Raw genomic sequence first — 15,762 nt, 5'->3', positions numbered from 1 at the left:
CTTGTTACAGATTTTTCACACTAAGGGAATTAGGAACATTCAAGGATATTAACTAAGTTATTTATCAACTTGCCCTACACCAAATAAGGAACATAGTCACATGATCTATTAAAAATGATTAACAGATAATGAATAATGACTGTGATTTTCTTTCGTGGTTTTATTCTGGCAGCAATAAATTCCACCCTAATAATTTCAGTCTTAGTGCCACATAGGAGGTGATGTTTTGTGAACCTCAATGAGGCTGCCAGGTCTAGCACAGTTAAGACTCATGGTGTCAGAAATGAGAGTAAGACTTCATGGGATGTGTTGTCAGTGATAGACTTATAGCCACTTCCCTTCTCCACCTTTTCTTCCCTAAGGATAGCAGCTACTTTCCACAGACACCCCAGCCGACAGACTCCAATTCCTCTCTCCCACAGGTACCATCTGCAGATGCCCAGGGGCGTGTCTGTTTACAACCTTGTCCCAACGGGCAGAAGCGGAACCCTCCGAGAAGTTCTGGATTCGTCCTCAATAGGACCTGTTTCACAAATTATTTCCCAGCCCCTCTCCACCTGTTTCCAATGTTAGTACTTACGATTTTTGTATCTTCTCCGTCACACTATGCATTCCCCAATAAACAGAATTTAAAGTGAAAACTAATATAAAGCAACTGCTCTGTGCCTGTTCTTTTAGATGGCTCTTAACTCTGATGATTCCCAGGATCTTTTGACCATGTTTAGGTTGGATATCATGCTCTTCAGGGACTTTGGTAAGGAAGTTGAGACTTAACGTCTCTAACCACCCTTGCCAGCCCAACTATAACTTCTGAAGCCTCCTAGATTCCTGTCCCAATTCCAGCTTTTCCGACAAAACTACACCCTAAGGCAAAAAGACATCCCACAGATGAAACTGTAGATACAGTCAGGACTTAACCAAGGACCCCTAAGTGGTGAGATAAATTTCTGGGTTAAAAGTACTCTGTATATCCATTTGAAGTCTGTCACTAATACTATGTATAACCAAACAAAAACAAGAGTTGACAGGTACACTTAAACAACACAATATTTGGAAGGTATATGGAAGTTGTCTTGGGGGGGGGGGGCAATATTACAAGGAATACGAAAGTTTGACTTTTCTTCCCATCTGATGATAGATATGTTTTAGTCTAAAAGGAAACCGTCCATATTTGAATGTATTAAATAGGAAGAATTCTCTTGCCAGTTTCTCTGCTCTTGGTAGATGCAGTTCTGACTTCAGCTGGTATCTGAACAGTGCAGAAACGTCTCACGATCAAATTCCACTGCCCTGAGGAAGGCTAGAAATGGAGGACCCGCAAAGCAGAGAGCAGAGACGACGCAGGGACGACGGGTCTGCAAGGATTCGGAGTCTCCCAGAAGGGACGGCCAGAAAATGAGAAGGTAGAAAGAAAGAAAGGGCGTGGCTGAGCTAAGGTACTTTCCACGTCGTCTCCGCAAGAGCGCGGCTTAACCGCGGTTTTCTCCCGCGCGAAATCCGCTGGGTCTGGAGTCGACTCTCTCCGTGTCCACGAACCTGTTTCTCCATCACCTAGTAGGGCCCACACCACCCAATCTACCTCCGGATCCTCGCAGGCGCCGCACCAAAGCGCCGCGCGCCCACCTACCTGCGCTGCGCCTGCGCCAGCCCCCCGCGCGCTCTCAAGGTCAGCACCGCCCCCGGCCTCTAACCTAGCACCCACGGAAGTGGCAATAGAGGACGTCCTGCGTCGCCTCACCTCTGCGTGGCGTGGGGTCGCCGGCGTTCGGCAGAGGGGAGGGACTTCCTGTCCCGCCGAGCAGGACTTCCGGCCGAGCCGGAAGATCCTCTCCCTCGCGGTGTCGAGTGGCTCCCGGCTGCGGGGTTGGGAGGGGAGGTCCGGGACGACCCCGGTAAACTCCTGGGCGTCGGGCCCACGACCTTTCCTTGGCGCCATGGTGAGTCCTCCAGTGAGGGCTGGAGTGAGAACAGTGGGGGGAAGACGGGGCCAGGAGGTCAGTCCTGTGCAGGGAAGCCGGCCGGGTGGCCAGCTGAGGATGGAGCGGGCGGGAGCAATGAGATGGGCTGTAGGGCAGGACCTTACCACCTGCCTCGGGGCGCTGGGGCCCCCGAGGAAGCGACGTCTGTCCAGCCCAGCCGCTGGTCTGTCCAGTAGTTCGAAATAGGTGGTCAGATTATTCATGGCCCGTTCACTGTGGACGGCCGTGGGGCCAGGTGGTCCCAGAGTTGACCTTGCCTGGTTGCTCACCTCCTCCCTTCTCTCAGCTGTAGGGCAGTGGCCAAGAACTTCAGATCTTAGAAATGCTCCTGGCCTTTCCCGGTGGACCCAGTACCTCCCCTTCTTATAAAGGATCAACACGTGTCATTTAAAGAAACGGCCAAGTCAGTTTATCTTTCAGACTTGGCCCTTGGGAAATTGGAAAAGATCTCAGAGATAAAAGTCTGGACTGAATAACGAGGGTCTTGATTCGAAAGGAATGTTTCAGGGGCGTGCGCGAGGGAACTGTTGGAGAAGGGGGAGTACCCCGACCATAAGATCTGTAAGAGCCTCAAATATTAGGCAAAAGGAGTTTTCTTTTATGAGGAAGAGAAAGCAAGGCTAGAAAGAACTGAGTGTGGGAAAGTGAGATGAAAGGGTAGTATGATTGGACTGTAAATCAGAGAAACTTTTACCCTCTAGATCAGACTTCTGAGGAAAAATTGTTGGAGGTGTATCCTCTTTCAGAGTGAGGGTGGGCCAAAGTTCAGGAATCTGGGGGAAGAGATCTTAGAATTTGGGTAATATATTGCTCCAGTTGCTCTATGGGGACAAGCAGTTCAGCTGGTCATTTTTGAAGCAAAGGATGGTAATTTGCAGGCACTATGTCTGGCCTTGTTACAGGGCTTCCCCGGTGGCTCAGTGGTAAAAGAATCTGCTTGCCAGTGCAGGGAATGGAGGTTGGATCCCTGGGTCAGGAAGATTCCCTGGAGGAGGAAATGGCAACCCACTCCAGTATTGCCTGGAAAATCACGTGGATAGAGGAGCGCTATGGGTTCCAGTCCGTGGAACCGCAGAGTCCAATGCCACGGTACACTCAGGCAGCCAGTTCCCGCATCTTGCTTCACTAAGTCTATGGAGACTGTTGGTTCTTTGCAGTAAGCTGTTTCCAGATAGGTGGCGGTGGAAGGATTTCTTAACCTTTGCTGTTTTCCAGTATCACGGGGGTCTGGTTCAAAATTGTCAAGTTACTTCAAATCCTGTCAGTGTCCTCTGGAGGACATTCTGCCTTGGAATTTGGAGTTTGCTGTATTTTTTCGGGATCAAATGTTGACATTGTTCAGTTGTGTATGATGATTCACTTTTGAATGACTTATAGAAATATAACGGACTGTGAAACAAAGGAACTTCAAAATAATGTGGTTCCTAATCCTCTCTTATCAGCTAACTTCTTGACTCTTTTGAGGCAGTAGGGAGTGTGTATTCTTTAAACCTCAGTGAATAGTACAATTTGTAATTATTAAGAGTTTTTTTCTTTTTTCTTCCTGTTGTATAATGAAATTAGACAAAGATAAGGAACAGAAGGACTAGAACGAACCAAAAATAATGACTAGTCTAACCACCTTCCTCTCTCCCCCCAACCACCAGTTTTACAGAGGGAAAAATCTGAGGTTTAGAAAGAGGCAGATAAATTTAGGTAGATTTAGGTAAATCACCTAAAGTAGCAATTTACCTAAAGTAGCAATAGTTTGGCAGTTTTTCATTTTTTAACTATCAACTAGGTAACACTTAGAATCTTTGTCAATATGTTTGGTCAAGTGTTTTACTACTGTCTTAAATACAACCACAGAACGGAAAGCAGAGCCTTTTTTATTTTACATCTTGATTTTTTGTTTTAATCAATATAAACTCGTGATCCAGATCAAAAATACTGAGTGTTGACTCGTAATTTTTTTTATGTTGTGAAAATGAATTGTTGTTCAGTTGCTTCATCGTGTCCAACTCTTTGTGACCCCGTGGACTGCAGCACACCAGGCCTCTCTATCCCTTACCATCTCTCAAAGTTTGCCCAAGTTCATGTTGATTGCATCGGTGATGTCATCCAGCCATCTCATCCTCTGATGCCCTCTTCTCCTGCCCTCAATCTTTCTCAGTTTTAGGGCCTTTTCCAGTGAGTCAGCTGTTCACATCAAATGACCAAAACACTGGAGTTTCAACTTCAGCATCAGTCCTTCCAGTGAATATTCTGTGTTGATCTCTCTTAAGATTGACTGGTTTGATCTCCTTGCTGTCCAAGGGACTCTCAGGAGTCTTTTCCAGCACCACAGTTGGAAGGCATCACTTCTTCAGTGCTCCACTTTCTTTACAGTCCAGCTCTCAAAACTGTACATGACCATTAGGAAGACCATAACCTTGGCTGTATGGACCTTTGTTGGCAGAGTAATACCTCTGCTTTTTAACACAGTGTAGGCATGTAGGCCTGTTACAGCTTTCTTGCCAAGAAGCAAATGTCTTCCGATTGCGTGGCTGCAGTTAGCATTTGCAGTGGTTTTAGAGCCCAAGAAGAGTAAACCCGTCACTAGTAGTATAGTGTGTACTGTCGTAGTAAGTAGTCTAAGTCACTCAGCCATGTCCCTCTTTGTGACCCCATGGACTATAGCCTGCTAGGGTTCTCTGTCCAAGGGATTCTCCAGGCAAGAATACTGGAGTGGGTTGCCATTCCCTTCTCCAGAGGATCTTCTCGACCCAGGGATCGAACCCGAGTCTTCTGCATTCAGGGCAGATTCTTTACCATCTGAGTTACAGAGAAGTCCTGTAATCTGTCACTGCTTCCACCTTTTCCCCTTCTATTTGTCATGAAGTAATGGCGCCAGATGCCATGATCTTAGTGTTTTTAATATTTAGTTTTAAGCTGGCTCTTTCACTCTCCTTCACCCTTATCAAGAGGCTCTATAGTTACTGTTCGCTTTCTGCCGTTAGGGTGGTATCCACATATCTGAGGTTGTTGATGTTTCTCCCGCCTGTCTTAATTCTGGCTTGTAACTCATTTCTCTTGACATGCTCAGCGTATAGATTAAACAAGCAGGGTGACAGCAGACAGCCCCGTTGTACTCCTTTCTCTATCTTGAAGCAGTCAGTTGTTCTATACAGCGTTCTGACTGTTGCTTCTTCACCCACATACAGGTTTCTCAGGAGACAGGTAAGATGGTCTGGTATTCCCATCTCTTTAGGAGCTTTCCACAGTTTTTTATGATCCACACAGTCAAAGGCTTTGGCATGGTCGGTATAACAGAGGTGTATGTTTTTCTGAAATTCCCTAGATTTCTCTGTGATCCAGTGAATGTTGGAATTTGATCTCTGGTTCCTCTTCCTTTTCTAAACCCAGCTTGGGTATCTGAAAGTTCTTGGTTTGCATAATGATGATGAGTCCATAGAAAATTTACTGAAGGAATGAAGCTATGTTTTTATTATACTTTTTGAATATTATAGACCAACTTTAATTGAATAGATATTTACACCATTTAGGTTGATTTGTGGGTGAAAAGTAGATCAAACACCTAGAATTGTAGGAATCTCATGGCTTATTTTATCTATGTAGCATCCTGTAGTAACTTTACTGCTGGGATTGTGCTCAGTATGTTGGTTGTTTAAAAAAAAAGTTGTGAATCTCTGTCTTAATTGGAGTTATTGAGAGAGCTTTCTTTTTGGGAAATGGGGAAGGCTGTTGGGAAGAGATAATGTGGTAAAAGTTAGAAATACATGACTAACACAGGGGATAGAAATTCTGATGGGGTGATGGAGACACATAATAGGTGGCTTCAACTGAGTTTTGAAAAGTCAAATTAGGACACTCAGTTCAGTTCAGTTGCTCAGTCATGTCCGACTCTTTGCGACCCCATGAACTACAGCACGCCAGCGCCCCCGTCCATCACTAACTCCCGGAATTTACCCAAACCCATGTCCATTGAGTCAGTGATGCCATCCAACCATCTCATCCTCTGTCGTCCCCTTCTTCTCCTGCCCTCAGTCTTTCCCAGCATCAGGGTCTTTTCATTGAGTCAGCTCTTCGCATCAGGTGACCAAAGTATTGGGAGTTTCAGCTTCAATATCAGTCCTTCCAGTGAACACCCAGGACTGATCTCCTTTAGGATGGACTGGTTGGATCTCCTTGCAGTCCAAGAGACTCTCAAGAGTCTTCTCCAACACCACAGTTCAAAGCCATCAATTCTTCTGGGCTCAGCTTTCTTTATAGTCCAACTCTCACATCCATACATGACCACTGGAAAAACCATAGCCTTGACTAGATGGACCTTTGTTGACAAAGTAATGTCTCTGCTTTTTAATATGCTGTCTAGGTTGGAGTAAGGACACTAATTCTTAATAATTAGGACACTAATTCTCAATTTAAGTTCACATAGGATTCACCTGTGATGCTTGATAAAAATGCTTATCTAGGCTGACTTATTGAGGGAGTGGAGTCTCATAATTTAATTTTTAATGAGTTTTACAATTAAGTCTGAAACTTGTGGTCCTGAAAGCACTTTGAAGGAACTGTAATGCAGCCATTAGAAACTTTGATAGGGATATTGAGGTTTTTGTGCTGAATGATAATCATACATGTGGTTTGTTGATGTGTTGGATTACTTTAATGGATTTTGGATTGTTGACCTAGCCTCAAATACTATTCCTCAAAAGTGGAATAAATTCCACTTTGTTGCTGTGTATAATTCTTCTCATACATTGTTGAATTTGATTTGTTGGTATTTTGTTTAGGATTATTGCATCTATGTTCATGAGAGATATTGGTCTGTAGTTTTTTGTTTGTTTTTCCTTGTAATGCCTTTGCTTGGTTTTGGTATTGGGGCAATCCTCATAGAATGAGTTAGAAAGTGTTCTCTCTGCTTCTGTCCTCTGATGAAGGAGAGTGTAGAGACTTGGTATAATTTCTTCCTTAAAGAAATGTCTGATAGAAGCACCAGTGCGCCCTAATAGGCCTGATGCTTTTTGTTTAGGAAGGTTATTATTGATATAATTTCTTAGTAGATATAGGCCTGTTCAGATTGTCTATTTCTTGTGTAAGTTTGGGCAAATTGTACCTTTCAGAAATTGGTTCATTTCATCTAGGTTATAAAATCTGTGAGCATAAACTTGTTCATAGTGCTTCTTTATTATCCTTTTTAATGTCCATGGATCCACAGTGATATTGCCCTGTCATTTCTGATGTTAGTTATTTGTGTCCTCTCTTCTTTCCTTACTTGATAGGGCTAGAAACTTACTGATTTTATAGTTCTTTTCAAAGAACCAACTTTTGGTTTCATTGATTTTCCCTGTTGATTTCTTCTTTTCAATTCCATTGAAAATAATTCATACTATTTCTTTTCTTTTGCTTACTTTGGATTTAGTTTGCCCTTTTTCTTGCTTCATTAGGTGATGACTGAGTTGATTTAAAATCTCTTCAAATACATGTATTCAGTGCTATAAATTTTCCTTTAAGCACAGCTTTTGCTGCATCCCATAAAATTTGATAAGTTGTGTTTTCATTTTTATTTAGTTCACATATTTTCTCTTGATTTCTTCTTTGATCCATGTGTTACCTAGAAATGTGGTGTTTGGGCTCTGTGTGTTTTGAGATTTTCCAGTTATTTTCTCTTATTGGCTTCTAGTTTAATACCATTTTGCTCTGAGGGCAGACATTGTATGATTTCTATCCTTTTAAATTTGTTAAATGTTTTATGGCTCAGAATGTGCAGTTTGAAGGGTGGATTCTGGTCAGGTTTCATCAGTTTACCACATAGTGACAGAGATTTGGGTCTCTTCTCAATTCTCTGACTTTTTCTCCACTTCACTCCTTTCCGAAAGAGGCTTAGTTCAAATAATAGTAGATACTGTTCTCTTGGTTAACATTTAGCTGGTTGAAGGTTGATTCTTGAGACTGATTTATGCTTTGGTCTTTGTCCATTTTTTAGATAATTAATTTGTTTGCTCTGGGATAAAAACTTAAATATAGTTGATTTTAGAAAATCAGAACATATCTAAAGTGTTCATTTTTTAAGAGGGACTTTATTATTTTCCTGTTGTGATTTCTGAACTCCAGCTTGCCCTGTTGTGTTCAGTCGCTCAGTCGTGTCTGATTCTTCTCAGCCTCGTGGACTGCAGCACCCCAGGCTTCCCTGTCCTTCTTCATCTCCCAGAGCTTGCTCAAACTCATATCCTTCAAGTCGGTGATGCCACCCAACCGTCTCATCCTCTGTTGTCCCCTTCTCCTCCTGCCTTCAGTCTTTCCCAGCATCACGGTCTCTTGTAATGAGTTGGCTCTGTGCTTCAGGTGGCCAAAGTATTGGCGTTTCAGTTTCAGCATCGGCCCTTCCAATGAATATTCAGGACTGATTTCCTTTAGGATTGACTGGTTTATCTCCTTGCAGTCCAAGGAACTCTCAAAAGTCCTCTCCAGCACTACAGTTCAAAAGCATCAATTCTTTAGTGCTCAGCCTTCTTTGTGGTCCAGCTCTCCCATCCATACATGACTACTGGAAAAACTATAGCTAGAGGAACTTTGAAGACATAAACCTGATTTATAAATTATGCTCCTACTCTTTGTATACTACCTACTCTTGAGTTAACAGGAAAAGAAAATCTCTATAAAGTCCCGGTAAAATGAACATTCTCTTGGTTTTAACTGAAATGATTGTGCCTTTTGTTTCACCAGGCACTTAAAATTCATGCTTTTATTTCAAAAGTATTTGTTTAATCATTCGTTGTCGGTTAAGCAGTATATGTATGTCACATACTGATCTTGGCAACAGAGACATAAGTTTATAAAACAGAGACTTTCTTGCATTTGTGGATCTGAGGTTTTATTGAGAGTCTGATGATAATCTGTTGAGATATAATGTTTGTTAGTCGTGGTAAATGCAATAAGGAAAGATAGAACAGAGTTAAATGATTGAGCTGGTGATTTTAGATAGGGCATTCAGGGAAAACCACAATGAGAAGATGACATTGGTACACACTGAGTTATATTTACCTGCTATTTTTGAAAATCTGTTTATGATTGCACCCCAAAGAAGTGTTGTAGTGTCAGGTACAAAGTTCATAGAGTCTTTAACTATAGTATGAATCTTTCAGTGAAGTATGTATGATTACCTTTCCATATAGTGAACAGAAAAACGATAGAAATGTTTTTTATAATCTTATATTAGTAGGTGATATTACATTTTACTTAATAGATTACGTTTTTTATGCCACATATTTTTAGTCTTTTAAGTTATTATAGATCTTGAGAGAATACAGCTTATTTACTCTTTTTTTTTCCAATTGTTTCTGATTCCATGGGTACTAATTTTTTTTTTTCCATTTATTTTTATTAGTTGGAGGCTAATTACTTTATAATATTGTAGTGGTTTTTGTCATACATTGACATGAATCAGCTGTGGATTTACATATATTCCCCATCCCAATCCCCCCTCCCACCTCCCAGTTTATTTACTCTTAAGTATTCTGACCTTACAAAGTATCTTAAACAGACTTAGTAATTCTGTTGTTAAAGTAGATTAAATATATTTTGTGTTTTGACCATAAACAAAAGATTTAGGAAAACCTGAAATAATGTCAGCTTTTGATACTTCAGTATTGAAGTTCAGAATCTTGATAGCTGATTATAGTGTTTTATTTATTTTTTAAAAGTTGTGTTACAAACCAACTGCTCAAACATTCATATCTTTAAAAATGACTTTGGGAAGAGTACAATAAGTATATGGCCTTGAAAGTCTACTTGAACCAGAACTAAATGACCTCTATAGTTTTGTTTCAAGGTCTGTGACTCTCAATATGTGGATTTGTGAATATTATTGATATACTTTTAGTTGAGTGTACATTGAGGGATCAAGGAGGGACTATTCAGTTTGTATGGAGTTTAAGAAGGATTTAACAAAGGATTGATTGGTCTAGGTCTTTAAGTGTAAGTAGAAGTATGTTGGGTGGATAAGAAACTGAATTTTAAGTACTTTTCCTCAATGGCAGTAGTAGCTACGTTTATTTAGAGTTAATATTTATCTGTTCTACTTAACTAAACACTTATGAAGTAATCACTCTTGGGCTTTTCTTCCCCCTAACCTCCTACTATTTTTTTAATCTCCATATTTTACCTACTTTTTTTTTTTTAACCTCTGCTTTATAGATACAGAAATGGAGGCACAGTGAGATTAGAGTAACTCACCCCAAATCGTATATCCAGTGGTGGTGAAATTTGACTTCTAAATCAGGCTATTTGACCACTGTACTGTTGTGCCAATCTTACTGTTTATCTTTGATAAATTTTAACTTAGTGAAAGGATTGAATTTCAAAAACATTCTCCTATAGAAGTAATACTATAATTAGTGGTTATATTTCTAGAAAATCCTTCTAACCTGTTTGCTACCCAGTATCACATCTCATGGTATTAGAGAAGTTAATTATTACTGTCATAAAAGCTGTAATGATTGGCATTTCTAACTGAGATGCTAAATACTTCTGACTCTGCTGTAGTAAGTCACAATAAGGATTCCTTCATATTCCTTTTACCTTAACTGGCACTCCTTCTTCACATCAGAGCATGAATTTCCCTTAGGCCTGGGGATGAACTTCCAGTAACACTGATAAAGTGAGGAGCAATTAGAGGACTGGGGATAAGGGCCTTTGGTGAATTGGAATTTCTTCAGTGTAAGCCTGCAGTGTATTCAGTTTGTTCCAGGTGTGTCTCGTGTGTCACAGCCCACTTTTCCTGAGGGCTCTCAGGACTGGCTTGCTCCATTTCTTTTCACTTGGATTACTACTGCTTGCACCTAGAACTTTGTTTCCCCTCTGGAGTTGCAGAGAAGAACAGAGTCTTGTAGAGTATCTTCTACAAGGAAGTATTCCTTCCCAGATGTTCAGCACACTCTTCAGTTCAGTTCAGTTCAGTCGCTCAGTCGTGTCCGACTCTTTGTGACCCTATGAATCGCAGCACGCCAGGCCTCCCTGTCCACCACCAACTCCCAGAGTCTACTCAAACTCATGTCCATCAAGTCGGTGATGCCATCCAGCCATCTCATCCTCTGTTGTCCCCTTCTCCTCCTTCCCTCAATCCCTCCCAGCATCAGGGTCTTTTCCAATGAGTCAACTCTTCGCATGAGGTGGCCAAAGTATTGGAGTTTCAGCTTCAGCATCAGTCCTTCCAATGAACACCCAGGACTGATCTCCTTTAGGATGGACTGGTTGGATCTCCTTGCAGTCCAAGGGACTCTCAAGAGACTTCTCCAACACCACAGTTCAAAAGCATCAATTTTTTTGGCGCTCAACTTTCTTCACAGTCCAACTCTCACATCCATGCATGACCACTGGAAAAACCATAGCCTTGACCAGACAGACCTTTGTTGGCAAATAATGTCTCTGCTTTTTAATATGCTGTCTAGGTTGGTCATAACTTTCCTTCCAAGGAGTAAGCGTCTTTTAATTTCATGGCTGCAGTCACCATCTATAGTGAGCACACTCTAGTAAACGTTTTTATTGCTAGTAGAATTTGCAGAAGTCACCTCCCCATGTAACTTTGGACTAATCATAAACTAGTTAGCTAGCTAGCTAGCTATTACAAAGATTCTTTAGGGGAAAAAGTGGAAGTCCTTGATCATAGTGATCAATCTTTGCAAAAAGTTCTTGGGAGTTGGGAGGTTTGGATTGTGAAGGGATGACATGGAAATACTTAGGGGCCTTGGGAGACTTTACTCCAACAATAGAATTTACTTATGAAGAAGAAAGTTCAGTAAGCTCCATAGTATAAATATATGATTATACACTGCCATTAGTTAATGTCACAGATAAGGCACTTCAAAGGCTATGGCTGTTTTTTCCTTTTTAAATAACCTTAATACTTTTAATCTTTTTGATAAGTAATAGAACCCTTTGAAATAGCAATCTTGAATTGCTTATTTTTATATATAGTTTTTAATGTCTGCCCTTTACACAGTAGTTTGCTGATTTTTGTTATCTTTCACCTGTTGATTGTCACTGTTTGCCTTCATGCAGAAAAAGCAGTGCTGTAGTTTCCTGCTTTCTTTTCCTAAAAGGAAAAGTCATAGTGGATGATTCTGCTCGAGCAAAACTTCATTAACTTGAGTGTTTATTAAGTATTTTTCTCATTTTTGAAGATTTTGGCTATTTTTATGGTGAGTATAAATGACTGACTAGAAAATAATCCAGTTCTTTATGGTTTATGGGCATATATATTTAAGTGTTCCATGATTACAATCATTTGTTTCTGGCCACAGGCTTGTTTAAAAGAGAAGCCATGCCTTTTTTTTCTCAAAAGTTTTGCTTTTATTAATAGCTAATTCATTAGTAGAATTTTACTTCCATTTAAGTTTGTGCCTACTGCCTTCCTGCTCTGTTCCCTATTTTCTTAATTAACATTAAGACAGTGAAGCCTCACTGTATCATTTATTCCTAGACAGTTTTGTTGTTTGGATAGGTCAGTTGTTTCATGTTGAATATACTAATCTTTTCCTAATCCAATTTTTAAGACAGAAAGGAAGTTGAAAGGAATCTAAAATAACTGCAATTAGAATTAAATGTCAAAGAAACAAATTTTCCAGTGAGGAGGGACAGGAAAGAAAGCTTTGGTTAAAATTTGTTGTAGTATATGTAGTAAGTTTAATTGTGATATTAGTTTTTTAAAACTATTTGTTTATTTGATTTCAACTAACACTGATTTTTGATTTTGATAATTTCTAAGTCATTCCCATCAGAAGTTGTTAAGATCATCATAGTTCCTAAAAATTTTTTCAGGTCATAAAGAAAATGAAACATTTAATAAAAGAGAATTGACCACATAGCTGAGATAAATTAAAAAAAGAGAGAGAGACTAGAACTTTTGGCATTCACAAGTCTCCTAAGAGAAATACCGCAAACTACTTTTTGAGATAAGAATGTTGGGCGGTGGGCTAGGTGTACTTCTTTTCATTAACTTAGATGGAACTCTGATTTCCTTTCAGTTCTCCTACAAATAGTAACTCATTTAATTCTTCATGAGGAAAGAATAGTTATTCTTTCCCTTTGGGAACGACTGCCTATCACAGGATTTGATGGTGACTTAATGGTAAATAAGTAAATGCAAACAATCTATTGTTTATTTAATTAAAGTAATTGCGGTCATCATCAGTAAGCTCTTTCAAGGTTTTGGAGATCATTTGCCAACTTTTGTCTTTTTGTAGGTAAGGAATGAGTCCCAGAGAAGGCTTGTCTGGTTGCTCTGCTATCCCCAGTTAGTGACAGAACTATCTGGATTTTGATGTTTCATTACTCAACATATTAAAATATTCACAATGAAAGCATTTTCTAACAGTTAGCATTAAGGATGCACATTAAGTTTTCTTGACTTTTTTTTTGCTTAAAATTTAGAGATAAGCTGAAATTTTTATTTTAAATTTAATAAAGCTTTATTAGTGTGTTTACAAAAGTTTGAAAGGAAGTATTTGCAACACATATTGCATTAAATTGAGAGGATTATCTTTTGCTACAACTCTTACTCCGAGGTATGCAGAAAACATGATATCTTTCAATCTTAAATAATTTTCTTTAGTGAAACTAAAGTTCAGTATTTGGCACATATAGGAACATGAATGTAGTGAACTGTGGGCAAATTATGCTTTATCCTTTTATTTCATCTAAAAAGTAAATATTCTACTTTATCTCCCAGGATTGGAGTTTGGGGTTGAAGAAATGAAAATGAGATGAATGTAGTTCTCGAAGGGGAGAGACCCTTAAATTACAGCTGAGCATGATAAAGGCTGTTTTGGAATTACGCGTTTTGTTTTTTTTGTAGCAAGGACGGTTTTCTGGAGGAAATGAATGTTGAGGAATGAGAAAGAATTGGTTTGAATAAGCAAGGTGATTTGTAAATGTCAGATGTAAATTTATTAGTTTTGACTAATAGGTTTCTTGAATATAGATCTATAGGGATATTGTTTATATTGTCAGAAAGTATTCTTATGGTTATGGAAGAGTAGCAGAATTTAGGGATGTCTTCTTCCATTGAACCTTTTGTTTGTTACTTATTAGTATTATAATAAAACATTTATGCCTCCTTTGGCTAGAGATAAAGTTGCTAACTTCTTATAAATACTTCATTTTTCATCAACATTTTAATGACTGTATGGTATTGCTTTATATGAAATATTACATAATTTATTCAACCTATTGTAACTGGAAAATGATCTTTTAAGATAAACAACTATTAATTTCAACTCTAATATGTTAAGATGTTTTATAAATTATGTTTAATTAGAGTGTCCTCTGTTCTTGTGAAAAAGTATTTTTATCCTTGCCCTCTGTTTGTTGTTAATCTTCCACTTTGCCTTATCAGTTTGTATCTTGGGAAAATATCTGAAGTTTTTTTCTAAGTTTAATCAAATTCTGAAAAATGGCTTTATATCATCACCTTTAGCAGAAAGTCTGGAGCTGCTGTTTTTGATTATAGTTATGTGAAATTCATGCATTCTACTAAGTTGTGGTTCTCACTAAGATATTTAGGGTGATATTTACCTAGACATTTTATTGGTTTGTGGGTTTTGACCTTAGTTTTAAAGTACGTTAGACTTATTCTGAATTGGGAGAGAAAAATTTCTGCTGCTACTTTTTTACTTTAAAGAAATTTTAAAAATATTTTGTGGTGCAAAACATTGATATTTTGCAAACTGAATTTATTCTGTAAATGTTTAAATTTGAAAACCCATGTTGTTTGAGTTCAAGTCACAGTTGTTGATAATTGTGTTTTTCAACTCCCTTTCTGTCATTTTACATTTACCTATATATTATGTATATATAATTCTGTTTGTAGTAACAGTTTGAACTATATGAAATTGCTGTTTTGTAGGTCAGGTCAGTTAAGTATCTGATTTCATATGATTCAATCAGTAAATCTGTATTAAATATCAATAGGTGACTTTATTCAGATTCTTTAGCCACTTTTTAAAGTCTCTGAACCGTCCCACAGTCACATTGCCAAGATCCTGACCTTGTTGTGGTCATTTTTCAAAATCTCTCAAACTTTGTCTACTTTGGTGATTTTCTTTGGCTCTTTTGACCAGCTACTTAATTATCCTGCAGATTTAACCTTTAACTCCAGATCTTTTATTTCTCTGATGTTGTACCTAAAGCTTCGCCTTTAAGACGAAGTTGCTTGGCAATTATTCATTCAATTCTTCTGTTACATTTCTGTCAAAATTCTCATGACTTTTGAATTTCTCACAAAATTCCCTCCCCTCTTTTGTTTTATAGATCGGCTCTCCATCCCTCGTGGTTTTTAGGGAATGATGTGAGGACTTTGAAATGATATATAATGAGTTTTCCAAAATGACTATATCCATTGGAAAGCAGGGCATCAAAAATCTTGACCTGGTTTCCATCCCCCCCCCCCCCCCCCAGTTATGTAAACCCTGAAGACCTTGGTTTTTAAATTTAATACATCTCTTTACCTTTTTGTATGCTTCTATTAGGTAGAACAAGGTCTCATGAAGTTTTACTTTCAGCTTAGGCCTTTGGTCTCATCTATTTCTGATTCTTAAGCAATAATCACAGTTAATTCTTGATTAGACTATTTAGCAGCCCCCTTATATTGGTTCCTTCCCTTTTGCCTTATGCATGTGTATTTCCCCCATGACAAATATATACATATATTTTTTTATATGTGAGCCATTCTAGTAACTGTCAGATTCTCCTCTTATTGCTTAATTTCTCCAAAGAATAATTATGCCTATTATTTGCATTTTATCTT

The 15,762-nt window shown here is 38.9% G+C and overlaps 1 protein-coding gene across 4 annotated transcripts in view; it reads left to right on the top strand.

Annotated features, from left to right (window-relative positions):
• Positions 1–1,804: 1,804 nt before the first annotated feature.
• The window catches only part of TMEM161B (transmembrane protein 161B), a 73,712-nt gene continuing 59,754 nt past the window's right edge, over positions 1,805–15,762 (top strand). For all 4 annotated transcript variants that reach the window (XM_065920360.1, XM_065919014.1, XM_065917330.1 and 1 more), the window contains exon 1: positions 1,805–1,937. Coding sequence is in view for 2 of the 4 variants with exons in the window: in XM_065917330.1 (XP_065773402.1) it covers positions 1,935–1,937 (3 nt within the window). In the remaining 2 variants the exon portion in view is untranslated. The remainder of the gene's footprint in view (positions 1,938–15,762) is intronic.

Source organism: Muntiacus reevesi, chromosome 1, assembly GCF_963930625.1.
Source record: "Muntiacus reevesi chromosome 1, mMunRee1.1, whole genome shotgun sequence".
NCBI lineage: Eukaryota > Metazoa > Chordata > Mammalia > Artiodactyla > Cervidae > Muntiacus > Muntiacus reevesi.
Note: the sequence above shows the minus strand (reverse complement) of the source record. Positions and strands in the feature narration are given on the sequence as shown.